The sequence below is a fragment of the Micromys minutus genome (assembly GCF_963924665.1).
Source record: "Micromys minutus genome assembly, chromosome: 30".
NCBI lineage: Eukaryota > Metazoa > Chordata > Mammalia > Rodentia > Muridae > Micromys > Micromys minutus.
Genome location: NC_137965.1, coordinates 8,039,536 through 8,062,565, shown reverse-complemented (window position 1 = coordinate 8,062,565; position 23,030 = coordinate 8,039,536). Strand labels below are relative to the sequence as shown.

At 40.3% G+C, this 23,030-nt stretch overlaps 1 protein-coding gene across 5 annotated transcripts in view; it reads right to left on the bottom strand.

Annotated features, from left to right (window-relative positions):
* The window catches only part of UTRN (utrophin), a gene marked incomplete at its 3' end in the record, with an annotated part of 456,405 nt that overhangs the window by 244,911 nt on the left and 188,464 nt on the right, over positions 1–23,030 (bottom strand). For all 5 annotated transcript variants that reach the window (XM_080941517.1, XM_080941518.1, XM_080941516.1 and 2 more), the window contains 8 exons: positions 21,645–21,836; positions 20,129–20,301; positions 17,559–17,709; positions 16,250–16,425; positions 11,344–11,467; positions 9,375–9,524; positions 5,895–5,970; positions 260–465 (listed from right to left, as the gene is read on the bottom strand). In XM_080941517.1, coding sequence (XP_080797643.1) covers positions 260–465; positions 5,895–5,970; positions 9,375–9,524; positions 11,344–11,467; positions 16,250–16,425; positions 17,559–17,709; positions 20,129–20,301; positions 21,645–21,836 — 1,248 coding nt within the window. The remainder of the gene's footprint in view (positions 1–259; positions 466–5,894; positions 5,971–9,374; positions 9,525–11,343; positions 11,468–16,249; positions 16,426–17,558; positions 17,710–20,128; positions 20,302–21,644; positions 21,837–23,030) is intronic.

Sequence of the window (23,030 nt, the reverse complement as noted above, 5' to 3'; positions counted from 1 at the left end):
GCACTGGCATTAAGTGGGAATATAGCTTAGGGTTAGGCAGTGTCCCTCTTTATGGTGTCAATGTTAGAGTTTACACGGAGCCTTCAGTTCTATTTGATGAAGCCTGAGCTAACAGGAGAAAAGCTTGACTCTTCAGAGGTACCCCTGGATGGCCGCCTGGCAGATAAGGAATATTTTAAATCTTGCTTTCTCTGAATGTAGGATAAACAACAGAGCCCCAAGGAGAAGGTACTGCCCTGGCTTTACATTCTGCACCTACTTTCATCCGGGAAACTGTCTTATTGATCTCTTTCACGTCCCCCACAGTGACAATGTTGGATTTCAGCATTTGGTCGATCAACACCAGCCAGTCAGCCAGTTCTGTGATGGTTTTATCCAAATCAGAAGGAACCGAAATCTCTGGGCCACGCAGAGGAGCGTCCAATGCAGATGATACTAGCACCACCTTTTGGACGTTGGGATGAGCTGAAACGGGAGATGTAGCAAAAGAAAAATGATCAACAGGATGTAGTGATTAAGATATGGAGTGAGTGCATGCACATGTGTGTAGTTAAGTAAAATTTCCCTATGCAGCTATTTTTAGGTTGAAATGGCATGGATTGAAATAGCCCGCATGCGTTTAACAGCCATAGGTCCAATACAACACAGCCCTCTCAAAATTCTATGCAACCAATGATGCACGTACAATCAACATTAACACACACAAAAAAAATAAATAAATCAGTAAAGCAAGCACATGCCATGATAAAATTAGAAGCATTATTTCCCTGAGTCCGGATACCTTAATTATAAAGCAAATTTATTCCTGATTTTCTTGTTTCTTTCATTTACCTTTGCAGTATATTCACACTTCACTTTATCTCTGTCTCTTTGTCTCTGTCGCCTTCACACACTTTCTGTGACACGGGGTCACAAAGTGTAGCCCTAGATGGCCTGGGACTCCCTATGCAGTCTGGGCTGACCTCAAACCCATAGAGACTCACCTTTCTGTGCCCCCAAGTTCTCGGATTAAAAGTCCACACTATCACACCTGGACTGCACGTCTCATTCTTAGCTAACTATACTCTGAAGATCTCTATACGAAATTACACAAATTTTCACTGACTTTTACAACATCTGTTCCTCCAGCTACACATTGGGATGCACATGTAGAAATCTCCTGAAATCCGTCCTTTACCAAAGAGATTTAAGGAGAAATCTGTTTGTGGAGAGCCTCTTCCGTATCTCCAGTCTCCAACTAAGCAGAGATTTCCCAACGTAGAATCACTGGATTAGACATTTCTAAACTCAAGTATTTGATCTCCTTGCCAAATGGCATTTACGTATCCAACAACTGGCTGAACACCCGCCCTGCATCTCTATCAATGGGCTCCACCTCTGTACTCAACTGATTATATTACTGTAATAAATATATTACTAATAAAGGTGTTTTCATGCTTCTGAAACAAATATGGTATATTCACTCTCTGTGCGTTTTTTTTTTTTGTTTTGTTTTGTTGTTTTGTTTGTTTGTTTTTTTGTTTTTTGTTTTTTTTTGTTTTTTTTGTTTTGTTTTGTTGTTTTGTTTGTTTGTTTTTTTGTTTTTTGTTTTTTGTTTTTTTTGTTTTTTTTTGTTTTTTTTTTTTTTTGTCTCTTTGTTTGGAATCTGACAAATCTAAATTCCTTATCAGTTTGTACAAGATAAAAGCAAGGTTGCTGTCTCGGCTATTTGTTTCCTCCTATTTTATTTTTGAATGCATATGTCCTCCCTTCCTCTTTCTCTCTAGGCCCTTCTACTTTGTAATTCCTTACATCCACAAACTTGAGAAAGCCAAATTCAGTAATCTTTCTGGGAGGGGCTGTCCTCCTAGGACTTCATTTTATTTCTTCCATATATTTTATTTATTATTGTTTACTATTTTGTTTATGATTGTCCTCATTTATTGTTTGATTTATTCTTCATATGATTTATTTTTTACTTTGTTTTTAATTTATTTGTTTGAGTGATCTGCAATCTGTTCTCTCCTTCACGGCAGCAGAAGGATCTCACATGCTCTCCCCAAAGGTTTTAAAATAATTCTTCTCTTCTCTCAAGGTTTCGTAAATGTCTTCTTTCTCTTTGTTTTACACTTGTTTTAGTTTCCATTTCTGTCACATGTATAAGTATTTGCCTGGACATATATACTCACATCATGTGCATGCCTGATACCCACAGGGGCCAGAAGAGGCATCCAGTCCCCAGGAAAACAGAAGTGAACTGCCAGGCGCGTTCTGGGGACCCACCTTGGGTCTTCTGGAAAGGCAGCCAAGAGTCTTAGACACTAAGCAACCTCTCCAGTCCCTTGTTTTTGTTTATCTTTTTGTCCTTAGGTTTGTTTTTCTTTTTTAAAGAGAAATTGAGAGTTGGTTTCAATATAAGATGTCTCTAATACAAAAATGAAATCTACCTGGCACCAAGTATAAATTCAGTACAATTCTAGGTATGCATGCAGCTTGACAAATCACAGATACAAGTTTCTAGTTGTTCGATAAGAAAGAAAGGGACCCTCCTCTCCCCGCCAAAAAGGTTTATAAAAATATTTGTGAAATTCCAGGCCAGCTATTTAGTTACAGTTGCTACCAATGATAAAGGTATCCCAAAATAAAAAGCTCAGCCATTCAAACAGATGACCATGAGAGATGAACCATGGACACAGGGGCAGAGAGACTTGACCCGGAAGCAGCATGGCAGAAGATGCCGAAGACTTCACTCTCCCGGAAGCAGCGCTGTCTGGTGGCTAGCATGGACACATGATGGTATAGAATCTGACTTCCACGCATAAAGGGAAATTAGCCACTAGGAGATGAAGGCGTGAGGGTAAAAACTATGACTGTCCGATTAAGATGCAAAGGGATGTCTTTATGAGTCAAGAACACAACGCCAAGACAGGCAAACTTGTTAATACGCCATTAAAGTTCTAAACTTCTAAGAAAAGCACCAGACACGGTCCATTAAAAAAATCTCTGAAAGACTAAGAGAGGAGGCGATTGCTATGCACGTGAATTTAATTAGCGAGCAAATGCTTTTAGTCTTTACAGCCCTGGGCGAGGCGACAGACAACCACACAGATAAAAACAAGGACAGCAGTTCAACATCGCAGAGGAAGTACAAACTAAAGCAGGATGCTTGGTAGTCACAGGTCAACAAAGTATGCAGCTCACAGGCTGGCAGGTGATGGCTGGCAAGCACTGGCCTCCTTGTGCCCCTTCCAAGATATCTGGATTCTGGTAACACCACCACCACCATCACCAACACCACCACCATCACCACCATCACCACCATCACACCATCACCACCACCATCACCACCACCACCACCACCATCACCACCTCCACCACCATCACACCACCATCACCACCACCTCCACCACCACCACCTCCACCACCATCACCATCACACCACCTCCACCACCATCACCATCACACCACCACCATCACCAACACCATCACCATCACCAACACCATCACCACCACCACCATCACCACCATCACCACCACCACCACCTCTACCACCAACACCTCCACCACCTCCACCATCACCATCACACCACCACCATCACCATCACACCACGACCATCACCAACACCATCACCACCACCACCATCACCACCATCACCACCATCACCATCACCACGACCACCACCTCTTCCACCAACACCTCCACCACCACCACCACCACCACCTCCACCACCACTACCTCCACCACCACCACAGTTATTTGCTTGAAATGCTCTCCCAGGTACACAATGGCACATCACCTACACCATCATTACAGATGAAACTCAGAAGCATAAAGTAGAAGTAGCTGTCATTTTTAAAACCAGGTAATAAGATTGTAAAAAGACAATACAAGGTGACTTCCTTCATTTTCAGCTTGCCTTGAAACATAATTGAGTTTAGTAGTATAAAACCATGTATTTTAAAAGTATAGCAGATTTGTGACTGTCATTTTTAAACATATGGATAAACAACAATTTTGACATTTCCTATGCTAAATAAAAGAAATATCATGTGATTCCATTTATAAGAAATATTGACAATGGACCAATCCATAAACACAGCTGCCATGCACACCCATGGATACCGGAGGCTATGAGTCGGGGTTGGAGGGAGGGTCGGTGAGAGGCTACTCAGTAACAGGAACTCTAACTTCAGAATAGAAATACTTTGGAGCTACATAGAGGTGAAGCTTGCACAACACTGTCAATGGACTAAACGTCCTTGAATTGTTTATTTTAAAAATATGTCATTTTATTCTAATACAATTTTAAAAGAAGGAAAAAAAACTAAACTAAAATGTGTAGGGGCAGGAGAGATAGCCCAGCAGTTAAAAGCACATGCTGTTCTTCCTGGGGACCTAAATTCAGTTCTCAGTATACACGTGGGATAGTTCACAATAGCCAGTACTCCAGCTTCAGTGGATCGGGCCTCTTCGGACAGCTGTACTCGTGCACAAACACATAACTTCATAATTTTTCACATTTAAATTTTTTAACTTAAAATTTAAAATTACTAATTTAAATTTTTGCATTTTGTGTTGATTTTGTTTTTTGTTATTGTTTCTTTCTTTCTTTTTTTTTTTTTGAAAGCAAAAACATTGTGTAGAAGGAAAGTCACTGGCTTCAGGTCTCACATCTGTTCTACAGATGTTGTTTTTCAAACTGCAAACCTAACATAAAGTCGTTTTGCTGTTGGTCTTTCAGATATCTAAGGATATATGTAAAGTTTCCCTACTCCTTTGTCATAACAATGTTTTTAAAAAGATAAACCTCTGCAGCTGTACTTAGTGAAGCAAGCTGTTTCTTTATGGTCACAGAATTGAAGAAAGAGAGAGACACACAGATAGACAGATAGATAGATAGATAGATAGATAGATAGATAGATAGATAGATAGATAGATGGATGGATGGATGGATGGATGGATGGATGGATGGATGGATGGATGGATGGATGGATGGATGGATGGATGGATGCATACATACATACATACATATATACATAGATAGATAGATAGATAGATAGATAGATAGATAGATGATAGATAGATAGATAGATAGATAGATAGATAGATAGATAGACAGACAGATAGATACATACATACATACATATATAGGTACAGTCAGACATACAGATGTACATATATAGACAGTTACATACATACATACATTCATTTAAAATATCAATTCAAGTGTTTCTGATATAATCAAGAAAACCATTCAGGACACAGGGATTTCCAAGACAAGGCACCGGGGAAAATAAGGAATACAGAACACACACTGGGTCACAAACAAGCCTGCCACATCAAGAAGAAAATACGCATTTGCTTTTTTTGAAGAAAAAGAACATAATGAAGAAGAAGAGAAGAGGTGGAAATAGACGAGGTGACCCCAGGCAGGAGGCAGTGAGTGGGAGGCAGAGTTGAAGGAGAGGTGGGAGCCGCATGGAGGGCAGTGGCCAACAGTGGGAAAGTGCCCGGCCCCCAGCCTCCGCTGGCCAAGGGCCATGGGAAAAATAAACAGGAGTCGTGAGAAAACACATAGCACTCCATAACTCCATGACTAAGGGAATAACATCTGCTAGTGCATGGTTTCCTGGGAGGTGTAGCCGTCAAATCGCCATGATCAGGGGTTACACCCGAAGACTTGAAAAGGTGCATCTCTCCATTAAATTAACTCAACATTTTCCTCCTAGCCTCTCTTCCACCTTTAGCAGGACCCATGGCCATCCAAGGACATCTTCCCCCATGCTGACCATCCCAACGGTCTGAATTCAGATTATGAGCAGCAATCTTTGACCTAAGTTCTTCTGATAAATAGGATGCTCATACTGTGTTTGCGTTGATCAAAATAACTCCTAAAGAACAAGTGCTTTCTTACCAGCAATCCTTGTCTGTGAGGCGGAGCAGGGGTCTTGGGTGCGTGTCTTCAGCAGGCTAGGCGTCTCTCTGCATATCTGTAGCATCAAGGCAAACACAAAGAGAAAACAAAGATGACTGTATCTTTGAAAGACAGCCACTCTTCTAGGTGACAGTTCAGCCAATTGTCTTTCAGTTACTACCTTAGCTTGCCTCTCCAGCTTCACTACTCATTGCAATCTTCCTGCAGACCTTACCTCCCCTGACATTAAGTGCAAGGATGCCAATTGGTCCTCGTGACTCATTTGCGCCACCGGACCTGCCCATTCCGGTCTCAAATCAAACCCTGTAAATACCCCAGGAGTCTGACCTTTTCCTGCCTACGTTTCCCTTACCATCCATCAAATGCCATCACTGAGCAGGATAAACCTTTGACCTTTTTTTTGACTCTTCATTTTCTATATGGAGTTTTCAGAGGCTAAAGAACTCCCCCAATAATACATCTTTCATTCAGCTTTCTGTCAAATAGATATTCAGACATATCCAAGAACCTCAACTCAGGAGTCCTATCTTCCCGGAAACTGCCTTTCGTAAGCTTCTCTCAAAACCCTACCAGACTGTTTCATACACTGACTCCATCCTTCCCTCAGTATAGCTATGGGCTCTTTCTAACGCAAACCTGTGTATAAATAACCAGTAGCTGTCCATTTCCCTCAAAGGAGTGAAGTCTTCTCAAGATGGAGCCCAAATCCCATAGAGCACCACACCAGGTCAATGTACCAGGATCAGGCCTGAGAAAGAATCTCTCAGGAGACTGTTTTACGTAAAAATGTACTGGAGAACACAGATGCACTCCATTCACTCTGTGTCCTCTAGAGCCCTCCACGTACTACTCTATTTCCCCCGTACAGAGCCTGTTCCTTTATCCTTCACCTAAGCAGTACTTATCTTTTATTTTCAATTTAGCCTATAAGATCTTCTCCTGCAGGCCTTCCTTGGTTACTAAGTGTCCTCTGAATGTTCCTCGATTCCAGTTTTTAATTGTTGGTCTCTTTGTCTTAGCCATGACAAACCCACTGGGTGATAAGAAATATCATTTTTCCTATATTCCTCATTCTTAAAATGGTGCCTTTGCACGAACCAGAGCTGTAGTGGAAACCTACTAAGTATATAAAAGAATTGAGTGAATAAAATATCCTGAAGTAGCCGTCCCTAACATGCATAAGAGTCCCCAAACAAAAAGCATTGCTTTGTCTTCGATGTCATAATTACCCAAAGTGGACATTACTAAAATCTTTGTTAATTTAATTAATTAACACATAATTAATATGTTAGTTATAGAAGCTTTAATGTTGTCTGGCACAGTGCTCCCCAAAGGACGACAATACCCTTTTCTCTACCATACCAACCAAAGCCCTCTGTGTTCCATAAACATGTATGCTCTGAATAAATACATACAAGTGGATTTGGCAAGTGACTCCGGAGCCAATACGTCCAGAGTGGAGACCGTAAGAGAAAGTATCAAACAAAGTCAGAGACAGAGGCAAGGCAGTCTGCGAGAGCCCTTATAAATCACAGGAAGGACAATCGGCTTTTACTCCCGGTAAGATGGAAAATCATTAGTGGACATTGTTCGGAGAGTTTCCGGGTCTCACATCTTAACAAAGCTTTGGCGGCTGAGCTGTGACAATGAAAAAGGGCCGCAGAGGAGACTAGGGAGGAAGGCTCCTCCACAGATGACTGTGGCTTGGGACAAGCAACACAAAGTAGCAAAATGTAGTCCAATTTATGCTGATTTTTCTACCGTCAAGAGAACCAAAACAATTGTGCAGAAACATTCGTGGACAACCAGTATCTACGCATCAAACATTTTCGCTCCTCTCCCTTATCACATGTACCTGTCCACCTGCCCTTCAAACCATCTGAGCGCATGGCAGAAGCCAGTGACACAATGACAGTGACTTCAAAGAAGTGGTGGGAGGGGTGTCTGTGTCTGTCTGGGTGTCTGTGCTTGGATGTGGGTGTCTGGGTGTATAAGAAAGGGAAGAATTGTCTATTGAGTTATAATTCACATATATAATTTATACGCCATTTTAATGATTCAGGATTTCTGATTTAGGCAAAAACATACATACATACATACACACACACACACACACACACACACACACACACACACACACATATATATAAACATTAACTGAGGAATAAGATATACATTACAAGCCAAAGGAAAGGTTGAAATCGGGAGTTCAATTTTGTAAGTTTTGAGACATCTATTAGCTTTCTAAGTAGAGACACTGAACACAGAGAAAGGTCTAGGCCAGAGATGTAGACAAGTGATCACCTGAACAATAATCCATAGTCACAGAGGCTGGAACTAGAAAGCGCACACAGATTGTTAGGTAGAGCATAATACCACCTCATTCCTCATAGCTCATCCTTCTCCTTTCTCTTTACTCTCTTCCTCTTGAGATAGGAGCTCACTATGTAGCCCAGGCTAGCTTTGAGTAGACTCTCCTCGTACCTTAGCCTCCTAAATGTCAAATGTCAAGGCTATAGTTTTATGCCAACACATTCGCCAGGACCTTCAGTTTGACAGAACTGAAAGACAGCAAAGTGGCGGGCAGTCAAGAGTGAGACACATCAATTCCACGCCTCAAGTGAACTCTATACATCGACCCAGCGGGTACCCAGAAAAAATAAAAAGAATCCTATGATTTCATGTACCTTTAAACATTTCCACTGAGAAACAGAGTAATCATGTAAGAAAAAAAACACCCATCTCAGTTTAATTTTTGTCAAATGTTATTAAATTCCACTGGATCCTAATAATAGAAACATTCTAAAGGAATTTTTTAAAAAATCACTGAAAATAAATAGACATGGGAAAGTCTTGTTCAGCATCAAGAAGCTTTCAGAAGCTTTCAGAACGTAATTACTGGCGTTTTATTGCCGAATTCCAATAGACAATCATAACATGGTATGCTTGAAAATATACACATCCCTTAGAACAAAGAATCCCATGTGAAGTAAAAAGTATTCTTTGAGAATACATGTGATAATGGAAGAAAATATAGACTGATAAATATATGTATGTATGTATATGTATAAATAATACTAAAGTGCTGAAAAAAAAATGCACCTATGCCAAGCCTGTACCTGCACACTTAGAGTAGCAGCGAAAGAACAATTCTTTAATGAAGAAATCAGTATGTAGGGGTCAGCCAGGTGGCTCTTCTGGTAAGAGTGCTTGCACCAAGTCTTACAACCTTATTCTAATCTCTGGAACACACATGGGAGAAGAGAACCAATTCCCAAAAGCTGTTCCCTTACCCATGGTACCTCTCTCTCTGTCTGTCTGTCTGCCTGTCTGTCTGTCTGTACCTCCCCTCTCTTGAACAAACACACACACACACACACACACACACACACACACACCAAAGCAAGCATAATTCTAAAAGTTAATGAGGGACACAGTACAGGATTCCCACAAACACACCTTGGTCCACATTGTGTTTACATCCCTCAGACTCTCTGAAAGTTTATCTCTTTCGCGCAAACTCAGATTTTTGTCTGAAAGTATTTCCAGTTCCGCTCTGTTCAGCCACTGAATATTTTCAGCTTGAACTTCCATCTCTTGGGCTAAATCCTGAAATAGAAAATAACCATGGTTAGAAGGTTGTTCTGAGGGAGAGTTATATGAAGTATACTATGTATAATATATTCTCTTGAGAAAATAGCCTCATAAATTAGGGACTCAGGCTTCTTAAATGGGAAGTCAGCTTACCAAAATTGTTCACACATTCTCACTGATGGGACACGAACTTACACTCATGTGCATGTGTCTGAATATACATGCACAAGCACACATTCTTTTTTATTCTTAACAAAGTGTAAATGTTGTTGGGAGGGATGTACATTTGAGTTAAAGGTCTAAACGAGGGCATCAGATTCCTTGAAGCTGTAGGTACAGGCAGGTGCAAGCTGCCTGCCTGACTGGGTGCTGAGAACTGAACTCAGGACCTCTGCAAGAGCAGTTAGTGCTCAGACCTGCTGGGCCATCGCTCTTAGGGCCAACACCCCCTTCACCAGTATCATACTATATTTACATTGTTAAGTTTCATCCTGAACACCTATATATCTATCCATCTTAACGTTCTGTCCTACCCCCAGTCAATCTTCCAAATTCTTTACAAACAGGACATTTGAAGAAAATTTACATAAAGCAGGAAAATCCTCATACTTCAAGGGGAAAAAAATTAATGAACAATTTCCCATCATTACTAAAAGTTCCCTTCTTGAAATACTTTGACCTTATGTCTCTATGGCATAACCAATTCTCAAAGAAGTTAAATGCCCTTTTAAACATAGTTTTATATGTGTGGGCATATATATTTTTTTAAATCACATTTAAATACAATTTTATGTTATTTTAAATGTGTGTATGTATGTGTATGCACACACACACGTGTGTGTGTGTGTGTGTGTGTGTGTGTGTGTGTGTGTGTGAGAGAGAGAGAGAGGGGGGGGGAGGGAGAGGGAGAGGGAGAGGGAGAGGGAAAGGGAGAGGGAGAGGGAGAGGTGGAGGGAGAGGGAGAGGTGGAGGTCAGAGGACAAGTTTTGGGAGTCAGTTCTCTTCTTTCACCTGACTTAAGCGGGTTTCCCTTGTACTGAACACCCAGGCTAGCTGGCCCTCAAGAGTCTGAGTAATGCTCCTGCCTCTCCAGAGGTATATCATCACATCTAGACTTTTAACGCTGGTTGGAAGACTGAATCAGGTTACCAGACAATCACAGTGAGTGTTTTAACTGATGAGCCATCTTGCCAGGTCCTTGATTCTTTTGGAAAATAGATTCTGTTCAAAGTTCTGCTGTCAGTGCCACAATTCTCCATACAGACCACACATGCTGATGGAGCTGAATATTCACAGAGACTTGGTACTCAGCTGTATTATATCATTACGTATTTTTACCGGCTGTGTGTTTGTGTATACCCATGAATGCATGTATGCAGATGTACAACTATCAAAAATTCCTCTTGGCTACAAATCAACAAAAAAAAAAAAAAAAAAAAAACAAAAACAAAAAAACAAAAAAAACCCTGCTGAATTCTAAGCCTGCTTCAAGCTGCAATGAGTTAATAACACAACACCCAGAATTTTCTTGTAAAAGTCACCATGATAAATAATAATCAGCAATTACCTTCCAAGTCTAGAAAACATTATATTTCGTGGCTGTATAGTGTTCTAAGTCACTTTAAGATAGTCTATATCTTTTAATCAAATACCAAGGTCAGAGTTACTAATCGTTTGTTTGAGGAAAAACAAAAACCACAGCTCTTCCGAATTAACCACACTTGTCATAAAGGACAGAACCGTGTGCTTCCCTCCAACTCCAGCTCAAACCATCTTATTCCCCAAATGCACTGGTCCTACACTAGAAGGCTCTGGAAATCTACAAACTCCTTACTGTTAGTTCCCGATGGTTTCCTTCCGGGTCAGGGGTTGATCTCTTCTGCACTTTCGTTAACCAGCAGGTGACCTCATCCAGCCGTAGCCTGTACCCCAAGACCTGCTTACTTTCTCCTTTTAGCCTAAAAGAACACAGAATGGAAAATACTGACAAAAAAATTACTGAGTAAGCAAAACAGTATATATTTGTTTTGGAAATCCTGACCCCGTAGTCCCAATAGAAATAATTTCTAATAATTATATTAAATATGTATTTTGAAACTAACATTAGCAGTCATGTATACAGACTACCTTACTAATGATTATATAGGAGACTAAAGAAATTTTTTTCCTTAAATTCAGACACACTGAAAGGTCTTATTATAAAAATAAAATGGCAAGTTAATACAAAAATATTTACATTAGCTATTGCTGTATAATACAGTATGATTTAAGGAAAAATGAAAATGCCCTTGTATAAAATAAGAAAAAATAAATAACTATCCAAGTTCTCCATGGAGAACTCATTTTTTTTACTCATAAAGTAGCAGTATTAATCCATTCTACCCACTGACAGCAAATATGAATGAAGAATGTACTGAGAATTAAAATCTTCTACAAGCATTAGACAGATGTACATGCTTGATTAGTTCATTAAAAATTTAATATATGCATTGGGTGTCCGTACTGGCTGGTTTTGTATCAACCTGACACAAGTTGGAGTTATCACAGAGAAAGGAGCCTCAGTTGGGGAAATGTCTCCATGAGATCCAGCTGTAAGACATTTTCTCAACTAGTGATCAAGGAGGGAGGGCCCAGCCCATTGTGGGTGGAGCCATCCCTGGGCTAGTAGACCTGGGTTCTATAAGAAAGCAGGCTGAGCAAGCCATAGGAAGCAAGCCAGTAAGTGACATCCCTCCATGGCCTCTGCATCAGCTCCTGCTTCCTGACCTGCTTGGGTTTCAATCCTGACTTCCTTTGGTGATAAATAGCAATGTGGAAGTGTAAGCTGAATAAACCCTTTCCTCCCCAGCTTGCTTCTTGCTTCTTGGTCATGGTGTTTGGTGCAGGAATAGAAGCCCTGACTAGGACAATGTCACATTACATAAAGGAGTTGAAGGAAAAATCCAGCCAAGGTCTAATGGGTGCACATGAGACCACAAGATGACTATGACGGTGAAATTCCCCAGTTAAGATTTTAAATGGTATAAGAAAACACCTAGAGATGCCATCCATCCATCAGAAGATGAAGCATGATCAGAACCCAGATGACAAGTAAGACTATAGACTTAAAAATAAAAAAAGAGTTTGAAAGCTGTTGACAGCTGAGTGGAATCATTACTTTGAAGCCACTGCTACGAGATGCTGATTGAAAACTGTGTGTGACACTTTAATACATTACATCGTGTGACCCCTGATGGCAATTAACGCTCTCGTTACCCCTTATGTTTTAACCATAAAAAGTATAAAATACGTACAAGAAAATAGGCATGTAATATTTATTATCATATTATGTTAATATTATATAATAATAACAGTCACAGTAAAAAGTTATAATACCTAACGTTTTGAACCTCATGAAAATTGCTTAAAATATAACTTATTTTAAAAAAAAAAGAAAGAAAACGCACTTTGAGATTTAAAAAAAAAACAAAATGGAGTACTGATGAAACTGATTAAAATCATAGTGAAATGTAAAAAATTTAATCTAACAACTTTAGAAGCACCCAAAACACTCGTGTAGTTCTTTTGTTTCAGAAATATTGAAAATTAAATTGCCCGTGTTTCCTCATCACAACTACTTTCATTCTCTAAAACTAAAGCTCTAAGGAAGGTAACACTACCAACTAATTTTCATCTGCAAACCAGCTAATTATAATGTTCACTCCGTTATCGCTAAACGTAGAAACAAATTCTAAACTTCTGGCCAAAACACTGAATAAAAATTGCTTAGTAAAGAACATAACCACAAACTGTAAACGTACAAATGTTTACCTGCAGGCATTCCATAAGGAATCAAACTAAACGTCCTGGTAATTCTCAATGACCCTGAACCTCTTGGGGTTCCAAAGTGGCCCCAATACAAACAGGTTAAAAGACAAAAGTTAAGTTCAATATGAATCTCTGAAAACCAATATTGTTTTAGTGAAAATACAAGAAGCTGAGAAAAAGACTCATTACTCCCTTTACTTCCAAAGGCCTGAGTACAGTGTGTGTCGAGGTCATTTGTAGGTTGGGAAGAATGGCTTCCACACTGCACAGAAACCCACTTGAAAGTCAAGGGGTGTTTCTACAGCTGTTGTTAATATCCTGCCAGTAGGAGGTTTATGTTTGTAGTTTTTTTTTTTTAACTGACCTATTATTATTGTATTATTATATAAATAATTTTATTATTGATGTAAATTAGCGATTGGCGTTTATTATTAAATATGCAGCATTTCAGTCTATATTATATGTTAAGGGTCTGATTATTGATTGATAATATTAGTAATGGAAAAAATAATATTAATGTATTACTGTAACAATAATCTCACTGATTATTGCAGAATAACATGATCCATGAAAATTCATGAGCATGGTACATAAGTTCAGAAGCACCTCAGCTCGTGACCTCCTATCTTGTCTCCTCAACAGCCCACCTTTCACAAAGTCATGAGTGTGGGCCTTCTCTCTTGTCTCATCTGCCCATCTCACTGCCATGGGTATAGGCCTTCTCTCTTATCTCCTCAACAGCTATGATGGTTTGCATATGCTTGTCCCAGAGAGTGGCACTATTAAAAGGTGTGGCCTTGTTGGAGGAAGTGTGTCACTGTAGGACTGGGCTTGGAGACACACCTCCTAGCTGCCTAGAGATGCTTAGTCTGTTCCTGGCTTTCTTTGGATGAAGATGTAGAACTCTCAGCTCCTGCACCAGGCCTCCCTGGATGCCGCCATGCTCTTGTCTTGATGATAATGGACTGAACCTCTGAACCTGTAAGCCAGCCTCAATTAAATGTTGTTATTTATAAGACTTGCCTTGGTGTCTGTTCACAGCAATAAATCCCTAACTAAGACAACAGCCCATCTTTCACAAAGCCATAAGTGTGGTCTTTCTCTCTTATCTCATCTGCCCATCTCTCACACAGCCATGGGTGTGGTACTAAAAACTCCCAGCTCTACATCTTTTCTCAAAAAGGTTACCAGTTTCATCTGAAACCCCCCAGAGACCCATGAGGCTATTGGGCAGTGGTGAAAATTTTACAGAACCTGATGGGAATCTTCAGCACATGGGACCTGGGGGCTTGAAGGAGAATCTGACACAGTGCTTTTTCCTCTTCTGCTTCCTGGCCATGAAGCAAGCCATCTGCTCTAGCAGGTAACCCAATGGCAATGTCCCAGAGCAAGCAGTGGGGCTAAACACTCACAGACTGACACCCATACAACTGAGGCCCAAAATAAATGTTCTTTCTTTATAAGCTAATCGTCTTGATTCTGCATTATTGCTGCAGAAAGCTGGCTGCCATAAAGGCTCACCCTAAAAAGAATTCATGGGAAATTGCTACCAATACCTTGACACTCAGCTTCTGTATCCCTCTTCACTGGTACCAAAACCCACAGCCCATCTTTCCTGCCTCTGCGTCAACATCCCCTGTGCATGTTTGCCTTGGTCACGCTTTCTTCCCTTTCAACTTCATCTTTTCATTGAGCTCTTAGTGACATTTGAATGTGAGAAAAGATTGATAAAACTGATCAAATGAACTGACCATCAGCAGAAAGAACGCAGGGTGAGAATAAGTTCAAGAGAAAATATTATAAGACCTTGAGTATTTTTTTTAATGTTCACAATAAAAAGGTGAGCCACACACATTTTTCAAAGACTGTCTCGTTTTACCCCCAAACAACTGCCTGGCATTATATAATCAGAAGCTGTTGGGTGACCAGCATGACACATTAACCCTAAGGGTGCAACAATGAGACAAGAACTTGGGCAACTAATAGCCCTCCATCTGGATATAAGGCCTATTTAATAAAATGAAAACCATGCCTGGTACTGGAAACCTAGCCAGCTACCCAGGGTGAGTGAAGTCACAGAACTTGGATGTGCACTTGTAACCCTCACTTACCTAAACCAACATAATTACTAAATACAGAAGCTTCTTCTCCCAGAGAAGTGCAATTCTGATCCCTCCTCAAAAAAAAAAAAAAAAAAAAAAAAAAAAAACAAAAAACAAAAAACAAAAAAAACCTTATCTTTGCAACAGAGACTATTTCGCATGGAAATCTAAGCAATGGTCTCCATGGTTACACGACAAGCACTTTGTTGACTGAGCCATCGCCCCAGCCCCAAAGAAGATTTTATATGTAGGAAATCTGAACAGAAAAGTAAGATTTCCAGGACAGCCTGTCTTAGTCAAGGTTTCTATTCCTCCACAAAACAACATGACCAAGTAGCAAGTTGGGGAGGAAAGGGTTTATTCAGCTTACACTTCCATATCACTGTTCAAGGAAGTCAGGACTGGAACCCAACCAGGTTGGGAAGCAGGAGCTGATGCAGAGGCCATGGAGGGATGTCACTTACTGGCTTGCTTCCCCTGGTTTGCTCAGCCTGCTTTCTTATAGAACCCAGGTCTACCAGCCCAGGGATGGCTCCACCCACAATGAGCTGGGTCAGGGATGGCTCCACCCACAATGGGCTGGGCCCTCCCCCCTTGATCACTAGTTGAGAAAATGCCTTACAGCTGGATCTCATGGAGGCATTTCCTCAACTGAGGTGTGTCAAGTTGACACAAAACAGCCAGTACACAGCCTAAAAACTGTCATGAGTAACATGGTCAGTGGAAGAGTTAAATGTCACTAACATTTATATCATGGTGTTAGATCAGCTTCTATGTATTGCACATGAAATCTTCACCCTCTGTTTAAAACATTCAGAACTGAGTCATCACCTGGGCTGCAGATTCTTGACCTCAGCTACAAGAGTGTTCCAGCGCTGGTTTAAACCAGCCAGCTTATCCTTCAGGAAGCTTGCATCTGAGGGGCAGAGTCTCTGTACCATGTCCTCTCCCTTTTGGTTTATATCCATCAAGCTGGGCTGGTGGCTGCTGAGGCCCTCTTCCAGTTCCTAGGACAGATAATACATTATGAATATCCACCACTCAACCAAACTCTCCAAATACCTTCAGTGTACCAAAGTTGCTAAGCATCAACTTAACGCCTACAGGAACAAATTCTGGGGAGGGCTAAAGCGTATTTTTAAAGAAGTGAATTATATTTCCATGGTCATGTGAAGACACACACAAATATTTGGCCAACGTAATTTTTATGTCCCACCGTTTACTAAACCAATCCTCAATGTGCATTTTATTGAGATGCTGACTCGGTCTGCAAAAATTAAAGTTGCAGATTAAGGGCTACTTCAAAGTTGAGTCTAAATACTTATCTGTAACTCAAATTTTCACACACACACACACACACACACACACACACACACAAAACCCACAACCACAGTACCACGTTGACAAGTGAGGGGGGAGGTGCTGTTTTCAAGTTCCCATGAACTGTCTGTAGAAAACACATTTTGAAAATGTACTAAAACAAGAAATACTTTGGGCAGTGGAACTCTGAGCTTCCGCTTGCCCAATGGCTCTCTTTAATGGCACACTGTGTTGGTCAGCTGACTCTGATGGGTGCTACGCTGTCTCAAGGCTGAGCCCTACAGAAGGCTTGCTTTGTCCTTAAAGAATAGTATACTTTCATGACAATAAATCAATGATTACCAAAAAAACAAGGGAAAAAGAAAAAGCCGGGGTGCCTAAGTGATAGGGTCACAAAGCAGAGGTGAATATACATACACTTTTCTGACTTTTACATAGCACTAAATACAATTTTTTATGTTACTATGAATATAAAATTCCCGGAAAGGAAATGTATCTTAATTTTTTAAATTAATATTTTTAAAATATTCAAAAAAATAACTATCTCTCACAGTAGTAATCTAAAAGTACCTTCTCCTCCTTTTTAAACTCCTTTAAAATCTAGATAATAAATTACATGATGACCAATGTTTCTTAGAATTTTAAAACTGGGAACTAGACACAAGGAAAGAAAAAGTACAGTGATAAAAATTACAATGATATATGTACATATTTAAAAAATCATAGAATTAGTTCCAACTTCTGTGCTACATCTCAGCAACCACATCTGTACAAGACCCCACCCCCTGCACCCCGTACCCCTGGGATGTGACGCACTCACCCGCTGGTGTGTCCTGGCTTTCTCCAGGTCCAGGCTGCTATCTGGAGCACAGATGTCTACCAGCAGGTCTTCAGCTTCCGATAGCCACTGTGTGAGGTCATCAAGGTCACAGTGGAACTGTCTCCATTCCTCCACAGCCCTGGCAAAGGACCTGAGCACGAGAAATAGACTCAGCGGATCTTCAAGCTTCAAGGAAGCAACCTCTCTTTCAAACCAATCATAATAATAAGTCAGTCGATCAAATCTCACTTAAAGCAGTTTAAATTGAGTCCATTAGGTTAAAAAGGGTTTTGCCTTCTCTGACTTACATAGCCACTTTTGATTAATTATAGGCACGTTGGTCTATCCGAATGTATACCCTTACCATTTAAGTACAGTGAAACATAAAAACATGAGTAACTACTCTATTCTCTTAGAAGTCTGTGGTTTTACCAACGGAAGGCTTCAAGTTAAAATAACGTATAGATAAATTAAAACAAAGGCCAAGGAAAGTATAACTCTTCTAGAACATTGAAGGGAAATTTTACAGACTGGATGAAGAAATTCACAAACAAAAATACAGCATTTAGTTAAAAATCAATGGTACACTAATGCATAATTATCACAACTAAATGAATAGTTTTAAATTATGACATCATTGCTAACAGTAAGGATAATTAAAAGTTTTTGGGGAAACTTTGGTCATTTGTTTAAGAACAATGAGGCAATTGGGGCCAGTAAGTGTTTAACTGCAGATGCACAAAAGGTGGCTTAGGGATTATTTGAAAAGTAGAGGTTGGTGCACAGTACTCGTGGCACTGAAGCTACGGTACAAAGGCTCCTGTGCAGGGATTGACGGAGTGCATTTCAAAATCAAATTCTGATCAAAACAATGATGGATCGTTTCACAGAAATCCGAACTCAAGCAAGTAAGATTGCTTTCAGAACACACATGATCATTTCCCTGCACACAGCAAATGTAAGGAATGGATATGTAAGTTGTGCTAACTGTATACAACTTTAAAGGAGACAACTATGAGATACAATTTTATAAAACTAAACTGGCTCTACATCAAAGTGTACAGACCATTTTGAGTGTTTACAAAAGGCTGTAAATACTCACAAAATTATATATACATATACATCATATACATATACACATACACATACACATACATATACATATATACATACATATACATATACATAATCCTGGAAAAACACCTTGAAACAACAAGTAGAAGTTTCTTGGTTTAAAAGATGAGCCATTACTGATGCAAAGGACCTTCAAATTCCATTGTGAAGACAGTAAATAGAGTGAACAGTGGAACCTATCAGTGTAGTGTTGATGAAATATTCCTGTCAAGGCTAGCCAGAGTCCAAAAAGAAGGACTCATTTATAAATAACTCTGGTCAGGGTACAGTAGACAAGTTCACGTTATAACACAGAGAGAGAGTTTCACCATTTTGTTTATCTTTATCTAATAACCAAGTGCTGTGATTTCAACGTGAAATGTCACCCATAGGCTCATGTGTTATAACACATGGTCGCCAGCTGGTGGCACTGTTTGAGATGGTCAGAGAAACTTTAGAAGACAGAGTCTCACTGGAGGAACACATAGCTTGGCAGAGGCTTTGAGGTTTTATTTTACCCCCCACTTTCTGTTCTCTCTACAGTTCCAGATGGCTGACAGAATGTGACCAGCCAGCCTCCTTCTCCTGTGACCATCCATGTCTTGCCTGTCATGCAAACTGTATCTCTTGAAACCATAAGCCTGAACCACCCTTTCTTTTTAGGGTGCTTTGATCAGCACTTGTGTTACTAGTACAAAGATAAACTATTGTGCCAGTTCTCACAAGAATTATATTGGGATGTATATAAGGTTGTTCACAAACTGCACAGAGAACATTTAGTAAATTCACACAGCAACAAAGATCATTCAGGCCTATTTCTTCACTGACTGAACAGTCACAGGAATTATAAACCTTGAAAAAAAATGTAACCATATGATTCCTTGCTTTTAAATCTGAATATTTCCAATGTATTGCTCTGTGGCAAACTGTCTGTTGCATGGCACTATTTTTCTTGGGCTACTTGCATTTCATTACATTCACAGTTATTGGGGAAAAAAATCACACACATTTTTCTTTACTACTATGCACAGGCCCCTGTTTGAAGTCTAATAACAAAAAGGCCCTGAAACATTCTATAAGCGGAAGGATACAGGACTTGTGGTTATATAGGAATTCCAATTACCTGCTCTCAGTTCACATTAATCACGGCATGTCGGAGAAAGGAACATTATTAATAAAACCCTTTCTAATTAAAAAAAGAGACTTATTTTTATGCTAAAAACTAAAGGTGTCCCCATATTATTAAGCTGTGATGTGCTAAATGGTTGTGTGCCTGTGGACACATTTCTCTTTAAGGAATGAAGCTCACCTCTACTTACTAATCAGGTCAAATTAGAAATATGTGGAAAACAGTCTCCATGATCCCAATGTGCATACACAGAGACTCTTTCATCGATCGACCCACGAGCTTGTACGTCCGTTACTTGAGAGTGAATATTCACTTAACTCACACATACCCTCTCCGGTCACTGTACAGTCTGTTCACTCTGTCCCATTTTGCATTCAGCTGAGAGAGGATGTCCCTGATCTGGATGGCTTCAGGGCCCGAAGCTTCGAGGATGACATCTGGCTGTTTCTCATGAACAACTGCAATTTGCTCTCCGAGTCTGTCCAGCTGATCTTTGATTCTCTGCAAACACACCATTGTACGAAAACAGAGAGTCCAGTGAAGTCACAAAAACAACAGAGTCACAGATAAAGATTTACGCTCATTTAAAATAACAGTGAGGCTGGGTGCTGTTGGGTGTGCAAGAGGGAGACTTCTATTTTTTTTCCTTTATTTATTTCCTCCCTTTTACATCCCAATTTCCCACGCCCCTCCTTCTGGTGCCCCTCACGTGGCTTCTCCCCTAACCCCGATCGGCTTCTACTCTGAGAAGCCCCACCTGGGTCTCCGCCCACCCTGGCACATCAAGTCACTGCAGGACTAGGTCAAACCAAGCCGTACGTCTGCTCCATAAGTGTGTGTAGGGGGGGAGGGGCTGGGTCCAGCCTGCACCTGGTCTTTGGTTGATGGTTCAGTCTCTGGGAGCCCACAAGGGTCCAGGTTAGCTGAAACTGTTAGTCTTCTTGTGGACTTTTTTATATAAAAATGCTATATTCAGCAAAGTGTGAGGAATAGCATCACAATGGTGAAGGGAAAGCATGCTCTTAGATGTGCTGACTGGCTTCAAGGCAGGACATAGGAGAGGAGGCTTTAATAACACTCTATGTAAAAAAAAAAAAAAGGCTTAAGTCTGGAATTATAGTTTTGAATACCTAACCAATTGTAACTTGAATGAGAAAATGAATTATCGAAGCTATCAGAGATTTTACTATGACTTCACATAGAAGTCCAATCAAATACATGGGAAAAAATTTTTCCAAAGGACTCAAAACTTTAACTTGCAATCAATATACAATTCCACAACGGGGCAACTAGCCAATCTTAAATCAATATGGATAACCTGGCGTCGTTTGATACCAGTGACAATAGAGTTTATATCAAATTAAAATAAGATCTCTGCTGCCAAATAAATGTGCGTTCAGAAAAGTCCATAGCTAGGTCTTTCTTTTTTAAAGTGAATACAGTGAAGTTTCACCATTTACACACTTTATCACTAATTTGGAATAATCAAGGATTTGGATTATCTAAGTAAGTACAATAACAATTTCCAAGGCAGCCTTGCCTGTAATCTCAGCTAGCCACAGGCAAGGGGAGGAGGGGTGCAAGCATCCAATTAGCCTGGGATACCTAAGGAAACCCTGTCTTTTAAAACAAGAGGGGACAAGGAGGGAAAAAAGAAGGGAAAGAAGGAAAAAGGAAATACCTAAAATAAAGGAAGAAAGGAGGGAAAGAGGGAGGGAAAAACAGAAGGAGAGAGGGAGGGGGAGGTAAAAGGCAAAACAGAAAGAGGAAGATTGTCATTACTTCTGTACTTTTTCTATTAACCATGGCTACTGAAGTTCAGCACTTGGATTTTTTTTTTTTACCTTCAGAGAGTCCTCCTGGAAAGAGAAGTCTTTGTAGACAGTGGTGTTTAGCTCAGGAATATTCAGTGATAATTCAATGTCATCCAGAGTGAGCAAAATTTTATTTATTTCAACCAGATAATCTGCAGGGAGGGCTGATGACGTAATTCCAGAAGAAAGTGGAATTGTTTTTCTCTGCTGGATATGGATTGTCTATTTAAAAAAACATAATAATGCAGGTGTCTTAGAACATTCCACATGAAAGTAATAACAAATTTGGGGGAGGGGGGCTGTGGAAGAATTTCAGAATGTCAACCAGAGTTTTAAAAAACACAAATAAGGTGATATGATCAAAATTCACTATGTACATGCATAAAGTATCGTAATGAAACCATTATCATTCGATTAATAAATGCTAATAAAAATAACATTAAATATGATTTTCTTATTTTAACGTTCATTGCTACAGAAACTCAACGAACTGCCGCTGTGTTCATCTGTGGTCTGCCACCGCACATCACAGATAAGGTCAGAGGGAAACCCGTTGTCTAGGTTCATCAAGCAAGCGGGGAACCTCTCATCTGCCTCCCTGAGTTGTTAAGGAAACGCGAATGCGCTGTCAATCATAAGCTCCACATGAAGCACGCTGTTTGAAGGTCATTACTGCATCATCCTTCAACGGTACCATAATTACTGACAGGCCATACTGCACAAAACTGAAGCTTCCCCAAGAAGGACTGCCTAGTCACTTCTCAGGACTTCATCAGAAGCCTCCTGTTTTAATTAGTAAAACAAAGGCGAGAGCCGGTGATGGGGCAGGGGAAGGGAGGTGGAGAGAAAGGGTCAGAGGTGAGGGGAAGGGAGAGCAAGAGGGAGGAGGAGGACCAAGATGGACATCGGGAAGGATGAACTGGATCCAGGTGGACTTAGTTGGTCTTAGGTAGCTATAAATATTTAAAGGATTTTATAGGTCTTTTATCTCATACGGAAGGGCAGTTTGTATCTTTGACATTTTGATGTAATCTTGTTGTGTAGAGGGTTTGTGGATTGAGAATAAAATATAAAAACCTGTATGAAAAGCTATCAGACTTTAAAGAGTCATGTTTGTGCTGGGCAGGTCAGCAATTTTACCGGGGTTGGAGGCAGTTGTGGGGGCTGAGTGAGACTGGGGGCGAGTGAGACTGGGGGCGGAGTGAGATTGGGGGCGGAGTGAGACTGGGGGCGGAGTGAGATTGGGGGCAGCGTGGACGGAGCAACAGAGTCTGTGCCCCTGGCTCCATACTAGAAGCTGTGCCCACATAATGATATCATGGGGGGCTGATAAAGCGATGTCTTTTTATCATTAATATTTACTGCAACACAAATCACCGAAGCAGTCGCATGCGGTTGAATTTAAAAATCTGTGTT